A 25594-nucleotide genomic window follows, 5' to 3' on the forward strand; every position below is an offset into this window, starting at 1 on the left:
GGTGACGTGCGATCACATTGGATCTGGTACAAGAGGCGGCATTAGCGAGCTGGACCCAGCTACGGGGATATTCTACAGTAGCTCAATGCCTGCGAGTACGTCAAAGGGAAGAGCCGAGATGTACAAAGGTTAAACGAGTGGGGTATACCAAGGACAATCTACATAACGGATATCGGGCCTCATACCTTTCTTTTGTGGCACCCATCACAGGCCCATTTTCCAGCCATGTTGACGGACAGGGGTCGATCGATCGATCGCTAACAATGTGGAGTAGAAAGATGACCTCCCAGATGTCCGAAATCAAAAGGCGGCCTCTTCAGGAAGAGAGACAGACGGTCGGACTCTGGAAACAGAAGATATCGGGTGACATGTAAAAGAGCAAAGTGGAAGGGGGGAGGCGGATATCTCCAAGGAGATGGGCCCGCGTACATGACAAGATGAACCCGGCATCTGGGTTTCTTCAATCTCCGCTGACTTATCACCACAAGCCAATGAGGTGGAATGAGCAAGGGTTCAAGCTTAAAATGGCGTGCACTAGCTAACCATCTTGGCGATGAATACGGGAGGGGTGGCATGGACGCCCCCTTGCCGATTTGTCCGCTGACAAAGCGGATCCTCGCGGGAAGTTCAAGATATCGAACTAAGCCCTTGATTCGCTCTCGGGAGCTTCACCGATGACTCAGCGGCCGGCGGTTTCTGATGATTGGTCGGTGGACATCTCGACGAGTTGCTGCGGTTGTTGGGCTTCGTATGCTCTGTAAGCCAGGCCTGATACCTTCTAATAATAAGACAATACGATTGCGCGGACTTGTTATGATTGATAATTGGACTTTGGAGCTTGGTATAAGATGATCCGGCTCGCGTGGAAGTTTTCTGTTTATAAGCTCTCGTTCAATTTAGCCAACTTCGACCCTCGCTCCCAAAAGTACTGCCTTGTTAATTATCTGCCCTGTTATTAGTGGCTCTAATTTTCGTACAATTCTCGCTTTTTCTTTACCTGCGAACCCTCGTTGATTTTGATTCCGATCTTGAGCCAAGGGAAGTCCGAATATGCCCAACCTCGGTCACGTCTCTCCCCGTCCTCGATCGATACATAGCACAAACGTCACGCTCTTGAACGCCATTCATACCTCATACTTCCATTCAAAACCCTACCAACTCGATGCTAGAACTAGCGTTGTTGCCAACGCTTGGCATACCTCGAGCCAAGCTACGCCGATCGTCGACACCTTGCTAGGAGAGAAAGTATGGGAACATGCTCGACGTCGGCTTGAGAACAATTGTGTTCTGTTGCAGTATGTGTTGAATATTATGGTATTAATGCAGGTATTAATGACAGGGGCAGGTCTCTTCATCCTTCAACTCCCTCATTGTTTCTCCCATTTCTCGATACACTACCCTTTGCTATTCCGTCCTCGATTCTTACCTCACTTCGCACCCTGCAACCATTTCTTCACTGTGTCACACCTCACAATCCGTCAACTTCACGATATGCCGCTCTCGCCTTGAGTCTGGATGTGAGCCTGGAAGGCCGAGTTTCGAATGCTTCCCTATCGATGCCAGCCGATGGCATCGATATCACCAGTGGTCTCTTCGAAATTGCCCCAGAAGTCGGTTACCGGGCTTTTGACGTCTTCTACTACCTCCTCACATCGGTATCAACGCAAGCTGAGAGAGACTTTTTAAGTCTAAAACCAGCTTCACATTACTCTGTCCTGGCTGCATCTGGAACGTACCGACCACCTGCACACCTTGCTGCAGCTGATGATGGCGCAGCGGCAGACGATTTCCGGCAGGCAATCAGAGAGATTGGGATCAAGGGTTCTATCCACCGCAAGCTCATTGCCACCCTCGCGGGCCTACTCACTCTCGGAAACACACTCGACCAGAACATCCCTCACAATGATGTAGTAGAGGCCTGCGAGGAAGCCAGCATCATGTTTGGAGTTGAGCCAGAGGTACTTGTCAACCTCTCTCATTCTGATCGTCGCGAATTCATGAGCAAAGTCTACGAAGCACTTGTCAACTGGGTCATTGTCAAAGCCAATGAGACCATCGCATCTCAAATCAGTCATCCGCGGCGTGGCACTGAGAGCCCCGTGACTGGCGGGGTAGGTGAGAACGAAAGTACTCGGATTATTGTTGTCGACATACCCGACTCTTCCCTTGGAAGGGCTGTTGCTCTGCAAACGAACTTCGATGAGTCTTTTGGCATCAACGCCGAAGCTATCGAAGACGGCATTGCTACGTCTTCTGTTGATCCCTTGGTGTGGAAAGACACCCGTCAGGCCATGATCGGAAGTCCATGGTACCAAAAGATCATATTTGACAAACAGACCGCCGAGGGTACGTGTGAGGAGGGACAACAGTCCTTCTTAGACAAGGTCATTCTCCAAGTGGACGATGACAGCTTTCTCAAGCTCATTCTACCCTCTGAGACGAGCATGGAGCCCAGACGACATGTACTAGACTTGCGGGATGTTCTAGACTCTAGCAGGATCTGGTATCACCTTTGCCTCTACCCTGGATCGAATGCCACACCCGACTCAGCAGCCTCGCCTCTGCTAACAGCACCATGGTCTCCGAGCGACGTGTCCATGCAGTTGGTGTCATGGCGCCTACGAGACTGGGCAAATCGATCGTTTGCAAGCCCGGCATATACGGTTGATTTCGACATAGACGAGTTCATTCAGCGCTATTCTGCCATTCACGGTTATCTTTCCAGCAAGGATGATATCAACAATTGGGCGCTTGAGAGGGGATGGCACAACACCAACCTTGCTATCGGCCAAGATCGTGTGTGGATGAGTGAGGAGGCTTGGGGGCAGGCCGAAGGAATGCTCGACATGAAGCTGGCCCTCATTCGACAGCAGGGGAGCCAGAGTCAGCTTGGATTCAGGAACGAGTCCTTTCCCTCTCCACGACCTGGAAGTGTCTTTTCTGGTCTCAGTCTCAACCAGAGCGGATATGGAAGTAGGGACCACCTGTTGCTTGGAACGTATCCGGATCGTGAAGGCAATACTCCCGTCAACGGAGGCCAGCTCGGAACGAAAGAGTCTTTGATCGAGATGGTCCCAGCCGATTCGCCCAAGGAGCATACCATTCTTGTGTCAAAAGATCCCGAGCTTGCGAAAACGACACGAATCGAAACGAAGAAGGTTGATATGAGCCGTCGCCTCTGGGTGGGCTTCGTCTGGGCACTGACCTTCTGGATCCCATCACCCCTTCTTACACATCTCGGCCGCATGCGTCGACCCGATGTTCGACAAGCATGGCGTGAGAAATTGGCCCTGTTCTCCATCATCATATTTCTCAATGCGCTGATCCTCTTCTGGATGATTGGTCTTGGCAAGCTCCTCTGTCCAAATTCGGACAAGGCCTGGAACCGCAAGGAGGTTGCTACACATCAGGGAGAGGACGATTTCTGGGTCAGCATCCATGGCAAGGTCTATGACATCTCGGATTTTTGGAAACGCCAACACAGCGATACCGCCATTGAGACCACCACGGCCAACATGCAGCCTCTTGCTGGGCTTGACATGGATGAATACTTTGTGCCTCCATTGAACATGGCTTGCAAAGGGCTTGGTATAGCCGAAACAACTCGGTTACGAGCGAACACAACTCCTGAGTACACGACCGCAGTGCACACCTCTGGGTACTACTGCCTTGACTCGACAAGTGCCCTATCCAAGGATGATTGGTACTGGACCAACTTTGAGCCCGGTATCAAGGAGTATTACCACGGTGAGCTGGTTTACTCCGACAGCAAGTTCAAAGCGGAAGCCGAGGAGGGACGGATGTGGGCGAAATACGGCAACAAGATCTACGATCTGACGGATTACTTTTACACCCAAGGCCTTTACAAGAACGACAAGAAGTACGAGTTCCTGAACGAGCAGGTTTCGAAGCTTTGGAAGGACAACCCTGGAAAGAATATCAAGGAGGAGCTTGATATCATGCTTGCGGATACAGCCAACAAGACCAAGCATGATAATGTTGTTGAGAGTTGGCGTTGCATCCAGGCCATCAGCTACAAAGGCATCTCGGACTTTCGGGAGAGCGCCAAGTGCCAGGTCAACAACTGGCTTCTGCTCGCTTTCACCGTCATGGTGTGTGCGATCATCCTCGTCAAATTCCTAGCAGCACTCCGATTCGGTTCCAAACGCCGCCCGTCGATGCAGGACAAGTTTGTCATCTGTCAGATTCCCGCGTACACTGAAGACGAGGAGTCTCTGCGGAGGGCCGTCGATTCTTTGACTTGTCTCAAATACGACAACAAACGCAAGCTGATATGCGTCATCTGCGATGGCATTGCTGTGGGCCAGGGCAACGATCGACCGACGTCGAAACTGATTCTCGAGATTCTGGACAGTGACCCGAAACTTGATCCAGCAGCCCGAGTGTTCAAGTCTATTGGATCAGGGAGTGACCAGCTCAACTACGGCAAGGTGTACTCTGGTCTTTACGAATGCGATGGGAATATTGTTCCGTACATCGTCATCGTAAAAGTCGGCAAGGAATCCGAACAAACACGACCCAAGCCCGGAAACCGCGGAAAACGAGACTCCCAGATGCTTCTGTTGAGCTTTCTGAACAGGGTGTACCACGAGTCACCTATGAACCCGCTGGAACTCGACATGTTTCATCACATCAACGATGTTATTGGTGTTGACCCGCGATTGTACGAGTTTCTCCTTATGGTTGACGCCGACACGGCTGTTCATGAAGATGCGTTGAATCATTTTGTTGCCGCTTGCGCGAACAATACAAAGATTGCTGGCATTTGCGGGGAAACGAGGTTGGAAAATGACGAAAAAAGCTGGTGGACTATGATTCAGATTTATGAGTATTTCATATCTCATCATTTGGCCAAGGCTTTTGAGTCGCTGTTTGGATCAGTCACCTGCTTGCCCGGATGGTATGCTTCCAGGTCCCCATGCCATGAAACTTTGCTGACGATTTTAGCTTCACAATGTACCGGTTGAGAACCTTTGACGGGAAGAAGCCTCTGATCGTTTCAGACGCTGTCCTTCGGGACTATTCCGTCTGTGATGTCGAAACCCTCCATCTCAAGAACCTCCTCTCCCTCGGCGAAGACCGTTACTTGACAACGCTCATGATTAAACATTTCCCTCGAATGTGGCTCAAATTTCTCCCCGAAGCCCAATGCCAAACCGTCGCCCCCGAGTCATGGAAAGTGTTGCTCTCTCAGCGAAGGAGATGGATCAACTCGACAATCCACAACTTGGTTGAGCTCATGCGTCTGGAAAATATGTGTGGCGTGTGCTGCTTCAGCATGAGGGTCGTTGTCTTTGCCGACTTGTTCGGAACCATCATCTTTCCGGCGACATGTGTGTATCTGGTATATCTCATGTACCGCGTCGCCACCAACACGGGACAATTTCCCTTGATCTCCATCATCCTCTTAGCGGCGACTTACGGCCTTCAGGCGTTGCTGTTCCTTCTCAAAAGGCAGTGGCAGCACATTGGCTGGATGATCATCTACCTGATGGCATTGCCGGTGTATTCCTTCTTCCTCCCTCTTTACTCTTTCTGGAACCAAGACAATTTCTCTTGGGGAAATACTCGCGTTGTCATTGGTGAGAAGGGCGACAAGCAGGTTGTTGCTGTTGATGATGATGAAGGCTTTGATCCTGCTTCCATCCCGCTACAAAGGTGGAGCGATTACGCCGTGTTCAACAATCTTCCGAATCGATACTATCAAGAGACTCCACGACATTCCGTTTATGGCACTGAGCCAGACACCTCGTTCATCCGGAACTCCTACTTTCCTTCCCAGTCTACGGTGATGCTGGGCAACCAGTCCGCGATTGGCATTGACGGCTACAGCCAACAGCATGGATCATGGAATCGACGCTCGACGATGACCTTGGGAATGGCATCCCATTCACCACAAACCGAGAGGCCAAAAACCTCATTCGGTTTCCATGAACCTGGAAGGGAGAGAGATACTCTCAGGACACAAAGCGGACTGGGCTTGACAACACCTCGAACCCTGAGCCGGCTTGGCGCCGTTGAACGAGGCGAGTCGGGCCTGAGCAACGATGTGATCTCAGCTTCGATCAAGTGGACTCTCGGGGAGGCAGATCTCGATACCATCACGAAACGTCAAGTTCGTGCCATTGTTGAGCGGCGCCTAGACACGGAGCTGAGTGGTGAGCAGTTGGCCTTCTTCAGCCAGGAGCTTGACCGTCAGCTGCAGGAGATGGAGTCCAGTGTATGAAATCACGGCCTTTCTCATATTTGATTTGTTTGCTTGAGATTATTAGAGCTTATATAGGACCACTAATAGAACGCGGTTTTGGACGGTCGCCTTGGTTGGAATGCTGGACACTGCAGGTTTTGTTCAATGCAGGTGCTGGAGGTCTGAACAGGGTGCTTCAAAATAGCAACGCTTTTAAGTTTCAAGCTTAAATAATGCAAAAGGCAATCTAGAGAATGTAAAAAACATGATTCCGCATGCCGTAGAAGCTCCCGTTGCACCCAGTAAACACACCAATACGGACAAGCGAGTGCTCATCCACCCCAGCCTAAATGTTAAGATGAGCTAATGGCCATGACCATCATCAAGCATAAAACGAACTATTTACCCACTACACGAGCGAACGGGTAGTCTGTCGATAGCTCTTATCAGACTTGTGGCTTGAAAGCTCGGTTCAGTGAGGCCGCCAGTCCAGTACCCTAGTCACAGCAAAGCCCCCTTGACACGTCATCACTCATCAAGCCTCTTGCTTTCAGAAACTCCATCGTCGGACTTATATTACCCCATTATCCGCCTGTATTGAACCAGTTGTGTCCACCCCTTTGCCCTTGATTGTTTAAGCATAAGCAGACCACTGTGCAGGATTCAATGGAGGCGCCTGCGATTACCATTACGGCCTCACCTTTTCCTGCGGCCTTACCTCAGCCTCTACCAGTCTGCTCCCTATGCCACCATCGCAAAGTTGGATGCGATCGTCAATACCCATGCAGCAACTGTGTTAAGGTTCGTCTGACATTCCATCCCACTTCCAATCGTCGCACACGGCAGATTATAGCAGGGACTGATTCAAGTCGTTCAGGTCGGCGCTTTCTGCAGACCAAGGTCACCCCCTCCCCCTCGAAAGAAGAGGGGTCCAAATCCTGACTTGCTGGCGAGGCTCACCCACTGTGAGAAACTCCTCGAGGAATATGAAGCAGCTAGCAAGCAAGAACTACCTTCTTCTTCGTCTACTCGAGAGCCAAGTGTTGGTCCTAAGCCAATAGTGCCAGGCAAGCTTGTGCTAGGAGATGGAGTGGTAAACTTTACAGACAGCCCGAGGTGGGCTGCTCTCCACGAAGAGGTATGTAAGACTTCAAATTTCACGAAGTGAAATTCTACTAACAAACTTGTTAAATAGCTTGGAGCAATGCGCGAGTTGGTCGACGTGGATCACAGCAAACTATCACCACCACCGCCAGACGACAGCCTGGACGATGGACTATCGCCGGATTCCGATACCGAGCATGAGTTTCGTTTTCTGCCCAGCCACATCTTTTATCTTTGGAAAATATTCCTAAATCGAGTTCACCCAGTCACCAAGATTCTCCACGCGCCATCCACTCAACTTCACGTGGTTGAAGCTGCTTGCACCTCTGGCAGCGGTCTATCAGACACAACACAGGCCCTGCTTTTCTCCATCTACAACGCTGCCTTATTCACTCTTTCAAATGACGAATGTTTGGAGTTTCTGGGACGACCTAAAAGACAGGTCTTTCAGTCTTGTGCCAAAGCTTTACGAGCTCGCCTCCGCCGGGCCAACTTTCTCAGATCAGCCAGCTTGACAACTCTTCAGGCTCTGGTGCTTTACTTGGTAAGGTTGTCAGAAATCTCTTCGAATATTCGTTTGATACTAATCAAAACTTTAACAGTTTTCTATTCAAGGCCATCATGACACCCATGCCACTTGGATATTCAGCGGTATTTGTGTCCGCATAGCACAAAAGATGGGCCTCCATCGAGATGGCGAAGCTCTTGGACTACCGCCTTTTGAGACAGAAATCAGACGTCGGTTGTGGTGGCGGATCTACATGCTAGATGCCCGGTGTGGCCTCAAATCAGGACTAGGGCCATCCATGATGCCCTCACTTGGGGACTGCAAGATGCCGACAAACCTAAACGACTCGGAGCTAGATCCTGACTCAAAGACATATTTCAGGGACCGAGATGGACCTAGTGAGATGGCTGTCTCCTTCTTCATTTACAGCATGGGCAAGTTTCTTGCCGAAAGACCCAGCGTCGAGGCCAGTGTTATCCAACATGAGATCGACATCACCAGTGCTCTCCCTCAAACTCCAGATCGACTCACGGAGCTACAAGGCCTGGCCAAGGAAGTCGAAGACAGGCTCAACCATATCATGGACCGGTTCGCGGACCCTTCAGATCCAAATGTCTACCAACTAGCAGGCCACGTCAAAGCCCAGATACTCAGCAGAGTACATATCATGGCCTCCATGCCTCCAGGACAGCTGGGCAGTATGAGCTCTCAGCCTTTGAAACCGGCTGAAAAGCTGTTTCTAGTCGCTGTAAGAGTTTTTGAGCAATCAGTTAGCCAGTATGAGGCATCTGAGCGTATCGGCTTTCTCTGGTATATGAAGATGCACTTTCAGTTGGATCTTTTTGCTTTCATGGTCTCTCAGCTATCTCGCCAACCAGCGGGCGAAAAAGTTGAAAAGGCCTGGGAGCTTGTCTCCAAAGTATATCACTACCACGAGGAGTTGTTCGATGCTTCGGACAAGTCGAATCTGGCGCTGGCAACTGCTATCACGTCGGCGTGGGAAACAAGGCATGGGCCCATTTTTGCCAGATTGGTACATGATGTTCAAGCGCCAGCCTACGTACAAAGACTCGGTACAATGGTCGCTGTCGATTCCGCTGCACTGACCATGGCATCTGTGACTCTATCTGATGTGGTTGGGGACAATCGCACTGACCTGGCACCGCCGTTGGACGATTTCTCTTTGGCGTTCCTCGACCCTTCAGGCCCGGGTTTCCAGTTTCCTGGAATGTTTTGAAGGTGTGGCTTAGGCCGAAGGTAGCCAATTAGCAAATGTTTAATACAACACCAGTAATTCATTCGGCCAAATTGGATGGCTGACAGTTTTGGGATATGCAAAGAAATACAGTAAATACCCAGCTCCTCCCTGTTAACACACATGAAATGGCCGTTCCTCTATAATTAGTTACAAATGAGACCCTTCCCCCTCAATCAAAGACTTTGATGGAATCCTAATACTATTACCCACAGCCGGCGACTTCCTTGAGCATGTTTTAAGCCCCTCTCCCTTGGGGGACATTTAGAGACCCCATCCAGCCTACGCGAGCATCACGACTCTCCGAGGGACATAGCCCTCACCAAATGCTTAACCCCTCAAGCCCCATCAATGACGATATGACGTGAGGACCTCAGCCTCGTCCGCAGGCGCCCTACCATCCTCCATCTCATGATCCATGTTCTTATAGTTGGGGTTCTGAACAACCTGACTCGGATGTCGTACGTTGAACACGATGCAAACGAAAAACATCAACATGGTGTCCAAACAGTAAAGGTAAGCTTCCGAGGTCTGCAGCACACTAGTCTGTCCGGCCGCAAACTCGGCCACCCTGAAGATGGATCGGATCATGATGAGTAGCGAGACAAAGTAGAGGACCAGGATGTACTGGCTCCAAGGGAGAAGTGTTTCCTGGCTTGTCTTCGTCGGCTGGCGGAGGATTCGGTAGTGAAAGATGGAGATGACGATAATAAAGCCAGCGAAGAAGGCAATTTGGATTCCTAGGCCGATAAGAACGACGTTTTGGCCTAGGTCGACACCGTCCTTGTCATCGGCGCCTGCCATGATTCCTCCACCTAAGGGCATGTTAGTGAATCCAGTACCAAAGCTTTGTCGGTGCTGCGGGTTCACTCACCAATGCCTTGGACTGCAAACGACAAGACATCACCAAGCACGAAAATCTTGGTTAACCATCTTGTTCGAATGATGGAGAAGTGCTCGGCGTCCAGCACCCTAATGAGTCGCCCAAGGATCATATAAATAGACGCCGCAAACAGTGCTGGCGCCAGGAGTAGGAGAAGAGTCTGCATGATGAATGGGACATCGGAATAATTGGGGCTTTCATCGGCGTTGTAGGCACGGGCTGCGTGGCCTACTACCTCGACTGTGGCGGAGACGATGAGTTACACGCCAGACTCCAAGCCAGGGATAACTTACACAGAAGCCCGATAAAGAAGGCGATAAAGTACCATGTTTTTCCTCTTATGAGCTGATAGACGTGAGCAAAACCGGACAGACTGAAGAGGACTGTAAAGAGAATGGCAGCTGCGAGCGAGGGGGTGTAGTGGTATTTCGGAGGAGGGCCAACACCAGCTTCAGCCATTTTGAGGTTTCTTGTTCAAGTTGTGATGGGGAGGCCCTGAGCAGGGGGCGCTGGTGTGTGCGTGATTTCGTTTGATCGGAAGACAAACTGAGGTTATTAAGAAATTGGTGTTACTTGCATCTACAAGCAGGTGTTATATGAATCCCCAAGATGCCTGGGTTGTCGACTGGAGGGATCCTCCCCTATCGCCCTAGCGCCCACTGTTCTCGCTTGAAAATTGATTAAGGCTGAATCTCATGGCACCACGTCAGCGGCTCCCCGAGACCTGAATACGAGCCAATTGGGACTTGCTAATGCGAAATCCGCCATGAATCAGAGTCCGTCTTGAGAATCAACACGGCGGGGGTCGGAGTCGTGATAACCGCCGAGCCAATCACATCGCCCCAATACCCCTGCTCATCACGAAAATGGTGAGCGGGACTCATCTGCGACCCTGGTCGTCGTCGGCGCTTTCAAAACCCCGACACCCAAAATCTGCGTCTCATCAGCCACCACCGTGACGTTGGTCGCATCTTGACGAGTAGCGACCCTTTGATTAACTGTGGAATAAGATGGGATCGAGACCGACACTGGAATGGCGTGGCATAGGTCGCGGAAAAAGCCACTTGCACAGCCCTCGGCGCTTCTGGAGATCCCGAACCTGTGAGTGTGAGATCAATAGATACGGGAAAACTTAATACATCGATGTTTACCTAGTACATGCATGAAAATTCATTCGAGGCGTTCAAGATTTCCAACAGGGTGTGATCGTCGAGGGCCTTTTTTCTGTCTCCATCGGTTCTTACCCCTGCCCTCCAGCTCTTAATTCTCACCAGTCAACATTCAGGTTTCAACATATTTTAACCGTAACTACATTGGAATATCGGTACAAAGCCTCAAGCAAAGTCCAGAGGATAAGCCTCTAAACTCGCCTTATAAACTTACTCTTAGTCAGGCTCACACTAAGCAGATGTCTAACCGCCCTAGTTAGCATTATCGAGAGCCTAATCAAAGATAGATAGATGTAACACTCATTCTATTTGCGGTGTTTTGCGGAGTTTAGTTTTAATACATTCATGTATGGATAACTGTATTTTGCTGTTGTGGCCGATGACCTCGTTGGGGCACGTTATTGATGGGAAGGAGAACACTCTTTCGACTTGGGCCTGTTGGTATATGCTGGTTCTCCTTGTAGACAAGAAGGGTATGTTCCTATGCTCCTTGAGTTGCCAAGGCCTGCTGCGACTTACAACGCCGCCCACTTGAGGTTACCACTATGTAGACCGCTCATGGAACCTCTCCGAGACAGATTCACATGGATAACGGGAGACAATAGACACGGGGAAACAAATACCTGATCACAACCACTAAGCATAAGATGATTTGCCAATTCTTCAAAAAATTGTAGGCCAGCAAGGCTGTGAAGGGACGAAGCCGCCCAGGTAACTAGCGTGTTCAACCATGGAGAGGGAACGACTACCCTGCACTCCAGTGAGTTTCTTAGAGCCGTACCAGCGCCCCGTTTAATAGAGAGGCGTTGAGTTCTTCTTTTGATAAAAGTCGAGATGTGTATCGAGTGGAGTTATTTTGGTGGTTTCTGGCCCGTTTGGTAGTCCCTTGAATTTTGCGATGATTAATTCACAACTATCCTCTATTTGAGGTCTCAGCATCTGTTATTAGCGCAGGCAGACTGGATATTTACCTAAAGAATGCTAGATGATAATAGGAATAACTTCAAATTATTATAGAACAAAGTTATTATTATTTCATAATTTAATCTCTTCGTTTGCTCATTATTAGGTCAAGTTCATCCTTTCTGCCGTCGTCACTGAGCGCAGGCGTCTCAAGTTTTTTTCACGATCGCTTGCCCATTTTCCACAAGCGAGGGCTGAATTAATTATAACACACCTGATTGGCTGCGCGGTTCACTTTGCACTCTGACGCACGGAGTATTGGCACCAACACAAACTATTTGACGCCCTCTGGGGCCATCAAAAGGATGGTAATTTAAGCCAGGGGCAGCCACCTAAAAGCAGACGCGGTCGACAAAATCACCAAGCAGAAGATGCATTGTTCTGTGCTTGCGAGTGAACCTTCTTTGCGAGGGGCAGCCGTTTCGCTGGCTACTTGTTAAACTTAATTGTTTAGCGGCCTGGGGGATCCTTGTCTCTGTCGAGCATCGAGAGCCTGGGGTTTGCATTGCCAAGAAGTGGTTGGTCTACTGGTGTCTTTTCAACATGTTGGTCTCCTGTCGAATTTGCAGAATCTGACCATCTCACTTGATCCTTTCGTTTTGCTCATTTTGGTGTTTTTAATCAAGTCCTTCGTTATGGTTTCGCGGAAGTTGCTGGCTGCGCTTGCGGCCATGTCCCTTGCTGCGGGCTCCGAGGCTGGCGTGTGCCGACCCGGGACCACCACGGCTTTGTCCATCACCACTTCCGATGACGTCCCTTAGCACAGAGACCGTTTCTGTGACCAGCTCCGAGACCTTTGTTGTCTCGTTCGAGACGAGCACCTCGGCCGATACTTCTAAGTCGACGACCGAGACAGCTTCGACTACGGCTTCGACTACAGCATCTACAACTGAGGGTACGAAGGACGTCTTCGACTGAGGGTACCACCACGACTGTCGAGACTACAACAACTATGGCTGAGGGTACCATATCCATAATTCAGGGCACCACTACGACAATCGACATGGCTTCGACGATGGACGAAGTTACGTCATCTATAACCGAAGGCACCACCACGACTACGGAGGCAGCGTCCACTACGACCACCCAGGCTCCGCTGCAGCTCACAGTCACAGCAAAGGTGACACTCAAGATGCCACCAGGACTTTTCTTTACCCTTGCCCTAAAGAACCAGAATGACTACCTCCTAGCCAACTAAGAGTCCACCGACACTTTTATTTTCACCCGGGAGGGCGGCGCCGCCACCCTTGGCCCAAACGGCTCCAAGAAACTCGCCTTGCTCTATCCTGGGACCGATAAGCGCATCATCAGCCTCTTGGCCGAGGCAAACGCCCCCTTTGTACCTCACGAGGAGATCACTTGCAGCGTGGCCGAGGATGACACCATCAGCTGTGAGGCTCCCTCAGTGGGCTTTGACAATCTCTACCTGTGTGGATCATACATCTACTTGGGCAAGCCTGACCTTGACGATAGTTGGTGCTGCTCTATAAACGGCAATATGCGGATGGTTTCATCATGAGTCTCCATGTCTGGATAGGGAGAGAAAATGCATGGACTCGAGGGCGCTGTATCTTTTGGCAGTCAAAAGGTGAACCGGTGTATTGTATAGAAGGCTAGCATACCAACTGAAGCAAATTACTTGGCTCCTTCTTTCTAGTGAATCTTCCTGGATGCAACTCTAGGCACATCCCACCCTTGCATACTTCTCTCGTTTTAAGTGTCTTAAATTGATACTAATGCTCCTGATAGCTACGTGCCTTCATCAATATCTCTACAGGCGTCAGTGTTTCCGGTCCTGCTGCACATATGAATATTTTAGTCTAGGCATTGATAGCATAACAATGCACTAACTGTCACTATGAAAAGGCCTCATCATCGAGAGAGCATAAGAAGAATACTCTTATTGAACTTTTCCTCTCGAATCAACAGGCCATATCTCCTCAATAACCCCCCTCCGGTAAGCATAGTAAAAGTCGTGCAAGTTGATGGTCGGGTCGATATGGCTGGGAATCATCTCAACCCTATCGCCAACCTCCAAAGCAGGTGTGCCCTCGTCCCAGCTCAGGGAGCCGTGCTCATCGCCTAAGTTCTGATGCCTGTACCTTGGATCCTTGCACTCGGCCAGTCCGCTGTCTGTCGTCAATGACTTGAGGCCAGTGTCGATTGTGACTTGTCTGTCGCCTTGCTTGCTGACGACTGTGGACAGGAGGGTCAGGCTGTTGGAGTAAAAGGTGCCCACGGCGTTGCGGTAGTCCGTGTCCATGAAGATGAAGGATCCGGGCTGCAGTTCTGTCACGCCGGGAACAGTAGCGCAGAACTCAGCCGTGCCTGTTCCACCTGTGGTAACCACGTCCATATTGAAGCCCTCCTTGCGTAGTAGATCGGCTGTGTCGGTCAGGATCTTCATCGACTCGAGACACTGCTTCTTGCGGTCCTCTCGGCTGTGGAGATGCTGCAAGTGACCCTCGTATCCTTGAATTCCGATCAAGCGTAGGTGTTTCAAGCTGCTGATATGCTTTGCGAGAGCAACAGCTGGTTCTCCAGCAGCAACACCCGTGCGACGAAGTCCCACATCCAAATCAACCAAGACAGAAATGGGCTCCGTGATGCCAGACTTTTCTAACGCATCATTGATCGCGGTTGCGCCAACTGCGCTATCCACCACAATTCTTATTGTCTTGTGCTTCCTGAACAGCTCAACAAGTCTCTTCACCTTGACGGGGCCGATAATTTCGCAAGTAATGAGGATGTCATCAAACCCCGCAGCTGTGATAGCCTCGGCTTCCGAGACCTTGGCCACGCAGCAGCCTTTTGCGCCCGCGGCGACAAGCTTGTGAGCGAGGATGGCGCTTTTCGTAGTTTTGAGGTGAGGACGAATGTTGAGACCGGTGGGTAGGAGACTGTCAAAGAGCTTCTTGATGTTGGCCTCCATGAGGTCCAGGTCGACAATCATGGATGGGGTGTCGAGGCTATCCAGCCCATCGCCGACGTTCGGGGAGTACATGTTGGTTGTGGATATCGATTGAACGGTCTGATACAAGTTTGAAGATGACGGAGAATTAAGGTCGATGGTCTGACATGTCCAGTATTTATAATCTGTTAGTTCGGTTGTCGGCGCGGATGAAGAAAGGGCGCGATTTACAAGCACCGGCGACTGGTGATTATTGTGTCGCAAAGTCTCTCAATATTCGCCGAAGGTAGCCGGCTCTAAATCTGGGACCCGATATCTGAGGGGAACTTGTCAACATTCACGATAGTCTCCCCGTGGAGCTTGACCAACTATCTAATCTAGCTGATGGCCTTTGCCGTTACTAGTAGAGAGTGGGACTGCCATGTTTCGATAACTGGTCGTCGTGGATGGCTGGATATTTGTCAATTGATAAGCCCTCTACTCCGTACCGGGCGCCCGCTATTGATCCTCTGTAATTGTGATATACCGACTTAAGGCCTACTACGTAGTATGAGGCTTGATTGATCAAGTACGCCACTCATCCTACCCGGAAAAGGAGATTAAAAAGGCATCCAAAGCCCTGGCAAGGCATCCGCGTTAAGTGCTGACCGGTTACCCTCCGCAATTAATCTGCTGCCAGCAGATCGGCAGTTCTGTACTCAACGACACACATGAAACGTGAACCCGCTAGCGAGACCGATAACCAAGTTAAGTTCACGCAGCAAAAGAAATATAGTAACGGGAGTCAGCAGCACCTCCTCTCATTTGCCCAAACTACCTCTTCGGGAGAAGAGATAACAAGACTAATTCTACGCGTCCAAGCCACGTCGCGACGCCAAGTTGTTTGCTCTCGACGCTTATTGGCCACCGCTGTCAAGACTGTTGGGTGTTGGTAGCACAGCATAGGCAACCAACAGACAAACCGTCAAGAGGCTGGGGTGCTTCCCGGATTGCCTCCCTATTGGACAGCGGACAATCAGGCTGGCGGACTGTACGGATAAAGGTCATTGCCTCCCAACAGGCTTACCGACTGCTGGTTTCCCATCATTTGATGGCACTGAAGCACTGCCAAATGTCCCTCAAGAAGCGGTGCATCCACGTATTCTAACAATCACCGAGAAGGCCAGGTTAGTTTGTCGCCTCTGCTGGTCAGGTCGGGCGCGATGCTGGCCATTAACGTTGGCAGCGACGCAGTAACTGAAGTGAAGCATACAGGATCGGTGAGGTGACGCCACCATCACTAAAATGAGCGACATTGCAGACGCAGCAGCAGCCAAGCAATCCGAAGTCACAGCCTGGTTCGCGGAATGCCAGGAGAAACAGAAAATCAAGACTCCCCAGGAGATATTCCAAGACAAACATGCCGCCCAAAGAGCCGCCATTGACCAAGAGCTCAGATCGCTCATAGGGCTGGATCCTGAAAGCGACGTGACTTCAACCGGAGACCGGCTTGTTCGGTATGCTGGTCAGCTAAAGGAGCTTGAACAGGAGCATGCATCTACCAAGGACACCAAAGATCGCACTTTTGCAGAGGAAGTAGAAGAGCGACACAAGAAGTTCTTTGCTTCGTTTGTCAACATTGTGGGTGTTGATCTTGCAGGCAGATGGATGAGAGAGCTCCAGAGGGAACCGACACCCGTCGAAGAGGATGCACCCATGTTTGACGACTCGGATCCGCAACCAGAGCCTTCAGCTGCTCGAGAGAACCAAGTCCAGCCACCAAAGTCCCCTACGAATACACGCGTTGAGGCGAGCCAGGACCGAGAGAAAGAGCAGGAATCTCATGAGGATACGGGGTCAAGCCAAGACCAGTCCCAGCCAAATGGCGAGCCTCAGGCAAATAAGACTACCACGGCGCGCCGACAGGGTCCAGAAAGATGGCGACCTCCAGATCCGAGTTCACCACGGCCCCGCCAAGCCCAGTCCCAGACGGACTCTCCCTCTGCTTCGAACCAACAAAATGGGACGCCTCTCCAGCGCCACTCAGGTGCTCGACCAGCTGGGAGTCAGCGCAAGCGGCCGGCAAGCCCGTCTGGGTCGAGAAACGAGCCAGAAAAACGTCCTCGCGTCGACGACACTCTTACCGAAAGATCTATCGACTTTGAGCAAGTCTTTCAAGATGGAAAGGCCGAAATCAAGTACACGATCGCTCGCTACCCTCGCAAAGACGGCAACTGGTACATTCTAGAGTGCAAAGAACATGGCCAGCACTTTACCAACGACCCTATCCTTGGTGCCGCCAAGCACCTGGCGACTGCTGTTCACGGCAACTTACCCAGGAAGCACGAGCTGGCTGTTGGTATTCTGGGCACGCTTGTCAAGAACTGCACTCCGACGAGGGTGGAGATGAATAACGAGGTGGCCCAAGAGGCTTTCGACCAGGGACTTGGAATCCCCGTGACGATCAAGCGCCCGAAACGACCACGGTTCGACGGCGGCACTGCTGAACCCCGTGCGGTAGTACCTGGCCACCCTCACACTCGCAGCAGTCAGCTTGTGTCTGGTATCATGAACCCCAAAGCGGGCGAGATATACGCCGCTTACTGGAAGAGCTCCAGGAGCTTCTATCCGGTCCTCATTCTGCCCTGGGGAAGCTTTCAGCATATTGGTTTCAAGGGGACGCTACTGGACACAGGACTGTTGGACGACACGCCATCCTGCTATGCCGCCGATGGCGAAGTGGGAGAGTGGGCTGAGGGCTATGAGGAAGGCGGTGCTTTGGTCTCCAAGCGTCAATTCCCAGTCGTTTACTTTGATGAGCTCAAGTTTCCGGAGGAGAGTTCCGTTGGGTGGGTTCCTGTTGCTGACCTGAAGCACTTTGATCCGCATGACATGAGCATCCTTCAGAGAGAGTCTGTCGCCGAGTTTATCGAGAACCAGAAGAGCCAGAACCCTGACACCATTATCAGAAGTAAGCTCACCTTGTCACAGATGCCTATCCTTTTCTCTAACTCTTGATATTTAGTCGGGACTGAATCTCCGGTTCCTCGTCTGGAGTCAGATATTCTGGAGAGAGGAGAGCCACTTCACATGGACACATTGACTGGTTCGCCCAGCAATGAAAACGGCACCGATGAGAATGATGAGTCACGGCAAGACTTGGCCCATCAAGATGTTTTTACCACGCCGCCGCAGGAGACTCCACAGCCAGAGGATAGACCAGACGGCGGGGAGCAGAGCCCAGTCCCGGAAGCAAATGGCAACAACGCTACGACCAACGACGATCCTATTTTTACTGCCATCAAAGAAGTCAATTCCAGCGAACCGGCAGCCAACAATGGCGAAGCTAGCCAAAATCGTCCCATAATTGTGGATGATGATGAATCTTCTGATTCCGAGATTGATGGCCTCATGAGCTTCCAGCCACTCAGCAACCCGGCCGATCTCATCACATCAGGAAACGACTTTTTACGACCGCGCTCTAGCGATTCTCTTTTGGATTCACTTCTTCAAGACAAAGACGGGGGCGACGCCGCAATGGCAAACGGTACATCACCTACAGTGCCGACCAACCAGTCAGTCCCCAACCAGCCAGCTCCCGAGACCTCGCGCAGTCACCTTCACGAGCCCAGGTCTGAGCATCAAATAGGAACCGCCCCTCCAGTGGCCACCGTCCGCCCAGTTGCGATCGCTCCGAAAGTCAAAACTGCCCCTCCGGCAGCCAACGCTTCTACAGAGAGGGCGCCTCCTAAAACGATTCCTCCTCCTTCAGTGGCCGCGCCTCAGCCACTGACAGCAACTGGTAAACCCAGACGACTCCTAGCCCCCAAGCCCGACATGTCCAGAACGCAATCATCACCCATCCCAGCTACTCTGATGCCAGACAACGATTACCTCCAGCAACTAGCAGCACAAGCCGTCGTATCCACGCATTCAGAGATCTTCAAAACAAAAGAGCCTGTGTCACGAAGCCAGCCGAGACAAACAAGCTCGAACTTTGCAGCTACGCCACGTTCCTTTGAGATACGGCCAGAGAATGCCCAGGCGGAGAGTGTGCCGCATCCAGCACGGAGGAGCAGCGGGTTTTTTGACGCTGTGCTGGGTCCGCGGGCTGGGTTTGTTGAGCCGAATGGGAGGCCCTAGTCGTCGTCGGGCAGTCCGCGTTTCTAGATCAACATCCTGCGTCTGATACCACATCTAGCAGAGTGCTATAGACTATGAGCACGCTATGCTCATGCCGATCTTTTTAATAACTTTTTTTCTTTGTTCTCCTTTCTTCACAAGTGGAATACCTCCATTGAGAGTTAGGTGTTTGGTTTCTTGGAAAATAATAGTTGCTGGCAGGGATATTGGAATCTGGTAGGGATGCTGGACTCACTCACAAAACATAGGCCTCATAGTTGTAATGTGTGCGTGTTGATGCAATTTTTAAGAATTGGTGCTGGGTTCTTGTACATAGAAACTGATAAGAAATCATTTTGGACGAATCATCTCCGGCCTTCTTCAACATGAGAAGAGTTGATTGTTTGACTGCCAGTTGTTCGAGGCAAAAGCCAGCGCTGAGCCGGCTCAGGGGCAGATGGCGTGGCCGAGTTGCCCATATCTCGCTCAGCCAATCATGATGGGGGCATGACAGGTCTCCCTAAAGCCGCCGGTGAGACTCTGTACCTCCGTCCACCAAGAACATCATCATCTTATACGTTCTGAATCACACTGCGTCTAGAAAACTGCCGTAGTATTTTTCATCCATGCCTCGAAGAGTATGCCTTCTCCCTGAATTTGTCGCTCACTCACAACTTCTAACCTTCGTGGCGTAGAACCGTATTCCCGCCTCTGCGGCTCAGAACCGCGAGAACCAGCGGCGCTCGCGGGAGCGGCATCGACAATTCGTCGAGGATCTTCAACAGCGGCTTCAGGGCTACGAACGAAGAGGAGTCGAGGCCAGCGTTGAGATGCAGCGCGTGGCTAGGGCCGTCGCGTGGGAGAATAAGCATCTCCGTGGTCTGCTCCACCTTAGGGGAGTTTCGCAGGACGAGGTTGACCATCACCTGTTTCTAGCAGGACCTGTCGGCTCTGTACCGAATCTAGACTCCTGGAAATCTCTGCAGAGTGGCAGTGGTCCATCTCCTCCCCATGGACAGAGTGTAAGGGAGCAGCCAGACTACGATCCATTGGACACGACTGCGGATTTCCCCTCGCTCCCGACCACACCCTCTTCGGACTCTCCTTCACTCACGCCAGCTCAAGTACTGGAGACCTCGGTCCCTGCTAGAGCCCCTCCGCCCAATGACACGCCCTCGCTAGGTACAAGGGAGGCGGTAGACTGCTCTGTCACCATTAACCGTGGCCAAAAGACGCACGACCCGCCCGATGCACACGCCATTGAGAACGGAGAATGTGTGAATACCTCGTCCATGTACAACTACGGCTGGCCAGAGTTGGGTACCCAGACAGACATACCACCCAACTCACCCGCTTGCATCTCGGGCCACTGGGACAAAGGACTATCTTGCCAGGCGGCAGTTGAAATCATATCTGGGCTGCGGACCAGTCTGGATTCGGACCGGATCCGGCATCTATTGCGCTGCAAAGAAGCAAATGACTGTATTGTGCACAATTCCAGCGTGTTCCAAATCATAGACACGCTTGCGTAAGTAGCTCAAATTCGGTTATGTTGCCAGAATCAGGCCAGAGGTCCTCAATTAGGGTGTGTCGTGTCCAGACGCCTGCTCAAGGTGGAATACAACTTCCCCATCCTTAAAACTCAAAGTCTTAAAATAGATACCGTGAACGATAGTGCCCTTGTGTGGCTTCTGCTGCAAGGTTAAATGACAACAGTCCTACTCTTACATTTAGTTTAAGATGCTTCCTACCCTACTCCTTTTGTTGTTGTTGAGGCAAGCCGGTGGCTTAAAGCCACAAGCATCTAAGCTGCTCAGCCCCTGACTGCCGTCATCTCAACCATAAGGCGACTAAGTTTACCAATCACGAGACGGACATGACAGCCTCCTGAAACCCAATGCCTCACGGTGAGGGAAACTATGCTGAAATTACGACTAAAATTCTGTCTAGCTTACGTATGTAGTTGTCCTGGCCATATTGCGCGTCCGATATGCCCGCATGTGATTCGATGTGTACTCGAGGATCGAGTGCCTGACCATAGTATCCAATGATAACTGGGGCATGACACACTCCTCAAACACACCCTGAGGTCGCGAGAGTGCGGCCGAAGCGACACGCGAGCATTTGAAAGGCCGGCAGCTCCCCGAGAGCAAGCCTCTGGGTTATCAACCACCATCAGCACTTGCCAATGTTCCAAAGATTCAGTCTTCGCCGAGGTTGTTTGTGGTACCCTAAAAGCCGACCCAGGATTCGCCAGCAACACAATGGCTTCACGACAACAGGCCAGTATAGCTCCGTGGCATGCGAAGTACCCGGCTCCGGAGCGTCAGTCAGGAATCTTGACGCGTGAGCAGCTTCTCGAATTGATGAGGCAAGGTGGCGGTGTGGCCAGTGCGAACTTTGTGCTCGTCGATTTACGACGCAACGACTATGAGGTGAGCCTGGTCTCGGTCTCTGCCATCCGTCACGAGTTATTGCCACAATGTCGCTGACTTGAGCGACTTCCAGGGTGGCACGATCCGTGGCTCTATCAATCTGCCTGCCCAAAGCCTGTATCCCTCAATCCCAAGGCTTTATGACATGTTCAAGGCCAGGGGTTTGCACAAGATCATTTGGTATTGCTGTGAGTAGTGCCACCTTCCGCAAGGCCAGTCTATAATCTTTCCAGAGGCAACTTTGGTCTAATCCCGTCTTATTAGCTTCATCACGCGGGCGCGGCCCGCGAGCTGCTGGCTGGTTTGGCGACTACATCGCGGATTGTGGTGACAATGAGATGGAAAGCGTAGTTTTGCAGGGGGGCATCAAGGGCTGGGCCACGGCGGGCGACGAATTCGTCGAGTGGATGGACGAGTATGACTCTTGCTTTTGGTCTGCTAAATTACCTGGGTACGGAGAGGGTTATTCTACTACCTTGACACTTGATGTATGATATTCTAATTAGGCTACGGTAATTTACGGGATTGGGTTTTGATGCCGTCATATGTTGATACCTGTATCTTTTGCTGTTGTGGCTGCCGGTCTCCCGCAGACCCGTCATCGGAGATAATAATAAAGGCTCCAGTAGAGGCTGAAGTGGCCTGTTGCGGGACGTGAACGTCGGGTTTATGTCGACCCTGGAGTGGAATGTGGTACATTTTGCAACGGGTGGTTCTCGGGTGCTACAAGATGCAAGTATGTGTTGAGTGCCGCAGCTTGCTTTTTTTAGACGCCAAGGGGCCGTTGACATGAGAAGTTGGAAACAGGATTAAGGCACCGAGAGATATGTTTCTACCACAAGATGTACGGGAAGCTGAGCTGTATAAACATGGACGACAGGTCGCGTTTTGGAATATCACGAATAAAATTGCAACTACATTGATATGGCAGGTGATTCTGCCATTAACAAAACTTTGTCAGTCCATCATTGCAGGGCCTTGTTGGCAGCTTTGATGGATGGCAGGTCCTGAATATGCTCATACACTTTCTTTCCCCTTCCTTCGAGAACATCCTTGGCGTAAGTCTCCAGCGTAGTTCTGACGAACTCAGGATAGAGATCCTTGGCCAATAGATATCCGAGGTACTGGGCATTTTCAGGAGTATTGTCTCCACGGACACAACAGGAGTGCCAGTACTGCAGCTGCGACAGCGTTATGAACTCAACTGAATCCGGGGCTGGGTTCTTTTCCTCCCACTCGCGGACTTGAGCTTCAATTTCCTCCGCGGGGACCTTTGTAATCAGTTAGCTCATCAGACTAATCCAGAGATAGCAGATGGACTTACATATTTGCGATGGAGCTTCTCGCCGCTTACCTTCTCGGCTATTTCGTACATCTGGTTAAAAGTCAAGACTTCATTATAGGCAAAGACCATGCGATTCACGGTTCGAGGATCAGAGATAATCCGAGCAGTATATGGCCCAACATCGCGCAGGTCGGTAAACGCTACCGGCACGTTCCCGTCGACTGCGATGCCATCTGTGGTTTCCATAACTGCATAGTCGATGCGGCCAGATGGGAGCCGGGGAAGATTGACCTGATACCACCAGCCGACGTCGATAATAGTGTATGGGAGCTTGATCTTCTTGATGTGGTTGAAAGTTTCCTCTTTCTGCAAGATTACGTTAGGTCATTCTAAAAAAAGATTCTCATTCGGTCACTTACCAGTTCTCGAAGTCGAAGAGCGCCTGTAGGTGGTGCAATAGTTGCAAAGAAGCAGGGCACGTATCGTTGAACACCGATAGCCTTGGCGGCATTGATAAGGGGTATTTCGGCTGTCACACTGGCTCCGTAGATGGTCGAGATGACGACCTCGATACCCATTAGCGCTTTCTTCAATTCTTCCTCGGAGCCCGCAAGGTCGGCAGCGACAATGTTGACCCCTTTCTTGGCCAGCTCGAGAACTTGGGGTTTCTGCAGCGACGAGGGCCTCGTGAGAGCTGTCACTTCCTGGGTTGAAGGCGTCAGTATCTCGACTCTCAAAAGACAGCCTGGAGATTTAGACTGCTCACAAACTTTGGCGTGGTCGACTCGAGAAGGGCCTTGACAATGACAGAGCCCGTCTGGCCCGTTGCGCCAACGATTGCGACCTTCATATTCGTGGGATACAGTGGGCGAATGATCTCTGCTTAGATGGCTGATGTCTATAATAGGTTTTAGGTCAACTTGTTTAGCTATTTATACGCATTTGGCCACGGTCGTTGCTTCCGGGTCACCGGGGTCTTTACGGACTCCGTTACAAATCAAGAATGAAAATACCCAGGGAGACGTGTACTAGCCACACCGCCATGACCAACATGAATCTCGTGGAAACAGTCGAGCCTTATCATATGACTCGTGCGCAAAGGATAGGATGCGGGCATGGCATTTCCATTCCAAACCAAAGGCGGCTAGAACTACAATTGGAAGCTGCCACTGCACGCAAGCAACGTTGATGGATGGTCGTCCGCCCATGATTCGTCCGCGATTCGTCCGCCCAACTTAGCTATTCCGTCCGTTTAGAACGAATATCCCGGACTTATTTTGTTTTCCGGCGTTAATAAGCCTTTAATGGTTTTCGTCTTCCTATCTAATCAATTACAGCAAAACAAGCCCAGCTTCTCTATTCATGACGCTTGTATCCTTAACAACTCAGCGAATTTAGGGTTAAGAGAACAAGCTTTGCTACTAATGCAGGCTGATGACAGCTACATAAGCTAGTACTAAGTGGGCAAGGTCAGACCATTATTCCGCGAGGGGTGGAGGTAACTCGGTGAAACGAGGATAAAACGTTGCTCCTATTATTAATCCACAAGGACCATCTGCCGGTGTCATCAATCTACATTCGCATCGGCCTTGCTGTTGTAACCTTGGTTCATCATTGCATAATTCGCCGCCGCACCCTGTATCAATCAAGTATGGCAGACTCCAGCAATACTAGCTTCCAAGAAGACAGCGTCGCGGATAGATGGGTCAGGTACGAGGATGACTGGTCGGGCATATCGGATACGAAGGAGAGAAGGAAGGTCCAGAATCGCCGTAACCAAAGAATCCTCAGTATGACGTTAGGGTTGATTTAGACTTGTTCTGATCTTGCTAATGCTCGGCAGGGTCGAGAAGACGAAGGGAACTTGGCCATGGTGGTACCGATGGCCAACGGCGTATTCCAGCTCCCGAAAGTTCAAACTCTCCGGCACACTGGAGATACGAGGACTCCAACATCAGAGCCGTCACGGTCGCTATCAAGAGACTCAATCTTCTTAATGCCGAACTAGAGCATGATGCGATGATCCTTCAACGTTTCGAGGCGTTTGCGCAGCAACTCTACATAATACACTCTCCACAACTTACAATCTTGCCGATTCTATCCCAGTTCAACTTTATCCGAGCTTTGCTGGCCAACATGGACACCTTGGGTCTCTCGTCCAAGCAGATGGGCGACAATGCTCTGTCATGGTTTAATTCGCCAGACAATTATCGGCATTGGACCTCAAGACGACTTCCGGACGGGCTACGACCGACAGATCTTCAATCCACCACATTACACCACCCGTGGATTGATCTTCTCCCTATGCCTGAGATGCGTGACAATTTGTTCCGACGTGGCTTAGACAGCTTCGATGAGGAGAAACTTTGTCACGCCCTCCGAGGACGCATTCCAGATCATGATCCAGGCATGCTAATTTGGGGTGAACCTTGGGATCCAAATGGCTGGGAAGTAACAGAAGCCTTTGCTAGAGCCTGGGGCTGGACCATTACTAGCTGTTGGGGCCTTCTACGTTCTACCAATGAGTGGCGAGCCAAGCGGGGCGAAAAGCCGCTGTTTAGTCTTCATACATGAACCATTCAGACAAGAAATCAGGCTGATACCGGACTTGACGACATCACAGCTATCAATATAACATGAATTCTAGAGTAGCTAGCCAATATATTCCTTCGTTTGTATATCTGTAGCAAGACTCATACATACAGCCAATGAAAGCTAAAATAGAAACCTCTCATCCATGTCTTGTTCACTTCGCATCACTGATCGATTCTC

At 50.8% G+C, this 25594-nt stretch overlaps 8 protein-coding genes across 8 annotated transcripts; 5 read left to right on the plus strand and 3 right to left on the minus strand.

Moving 5' to 3' along the window:
- Positions 1-1050: 1050 nt before the first annotated feature.
- On the plus strand, positions 1051-9057 carry MRS44_006920 (uncharacterized protein; the record flags this gene model as incomplete). The annotated part of the gene is made up of 7 exons (XM_065621924.1): positions 1051-1295; positions 1346-4921; positions 4969-6241; positions 6869-7009; positions 7065-7346; positions 7404-7856; positions 7915-9057. 7 exons carry the CDS (start codon positions 1051-1053, stop codon positions 9055-9057), a joined length of 7113 nt encoding a protein of 2370 aa, XP_065477996.1.
- Positions 9058-9423: 366 nt separating this feature from the next.
- On the minus strand, positions 9424-10417 carry MRS44_006921 (uncharacterized protein; the record flags this gene model as incomplete). The annotated part of the gene is made up of 3 exons (XM_046273312.1): positions 9424-9890; positions 9950-10198; positions 10252-10417. 3 exons carry the CDS (start codon positions 10415-10417, stop codon positions 9424-9426), a joined length of 882 nt encoding a protein of 293 aa, XP_046139449.1.
- Positions 10418-12837: 2420 nt separating this feature from the next.
- MRS44_006922 (uncharacterized protein) lies at positions 12838-13288 on the plus strand (the record flags this gene model as incomplete). Its single annotated transcript, XM_046280471.1, has 2 exons — positions 12838-12929; positions 12994-13288. 2 exons carry the CDS (start codon positions 12838-12840, stop codon positions 13286-13288), a joined length of 387 nt encoding a protein of 128 aa, XP_046139448.1.
- Positions 13289-13990: 702 nt separating this feature from the next.
- MRS44_006923 (uncharacterized protein) lies at positions 13991-15094 on the minus strand (the record flags this gene model as incomplete). The annotated part of the gene is made up of 1 exon (XM_046274476.2): positions 13991-15094. The coding sequence occupies one exon, from the start codon at positions 15092-15094 to the stop codon at positions 13991-13993; it is 1104 nt and encodes a 367-aa protein (XP_046139447.1).
- A 1191-nt stretch (positions 15095-16285) lies between these two features.
- Positions 16286-19123, plus strand: MRS44_006924 (uncharacterized protein; the record flags this gene model as incomplete). The annotated part of the gene is made up of 2 exons (XM_046279258.2): positions 16286-17951; positions 18006-19123. 2 exons carry the CDS (start codon positions 16286-16288, stop codon positions 19121-19123), a joined length of 2784 nt encoding a protein of 927 aa, XP_046139446.1.
- A 605-nt stretch (positions 19124-19728) lies between these two features.
- Positions 19729-22053, plus strand: MRS44_006925 (uncharacterized protein; the record flags this gene model as incomplete). Its single annotated transcript, XM_046281839.2, has 6 exons — positions 19729-19740; positions 19798-20630; positions 21234-21537; positions 21611-21725; positions 21802-21988; positions 22044-22053. The coding sequence occupies 6 exons, from the start codon at positions 19729-19731 to the stop codon at positions 22051-22053; spliced, it is 1461 nt and encodes a 486-aa protein (XP_046139444.2).
- Positions 22054-22502: 449 nt separating this feature from the next.
- MRS44_006926 (uncharacterized protein) lies at positions 22503-23672 on the minus strand (the record flags this gene model as incomplete). Its single annotated transcript, XM_065621925.1, has 4 exons — positions 22503-22808; positions 22862-23188; positions 23242-23526; positions 23589-23672. 4 exons carry the CDS (start codon positions 23670-23672, stop codon positions 22503-22505), a joined length of 1002 nt encoding a protein of 333 aa, XP_065477997.1.
- An 801-nt stretch (positions 23673-24473) lies between these two features.
- On the plus strand, positions 24474-25396 carry MRS44_006927 (uncharacterized protein; the record flags this gene model as incomplete). The annotated part of the gene is made up of 2 exons (XM_046281838.2): positions 24474-24612; positions 24666-25396. The coding sequence occupies 2 exons, from the start codon at positions 24474-24476 to the stop codon at positions 25394-25396; spliced, it is 870 nt and encodes a 289-aa protein (XP_046139442.1).
- Between the last annotated feature and the right edge of the window lie 198 nt (positions 25397-25594).

Source organism: Fusarium solani, assembly GCF_023522795.1.
Source record: "Fusarium solani strain SB1 chromosome Unknown bctg00000003_1, whole genome shotgun sequence".
Classification (NCBI taxonomy): domain Eukaryota; kingdom Fungi; phylum Ascomycota; class Sordariomycetes; order Hypocreales; family Nectriaceae; genus Fusarium; species Fusarium solani.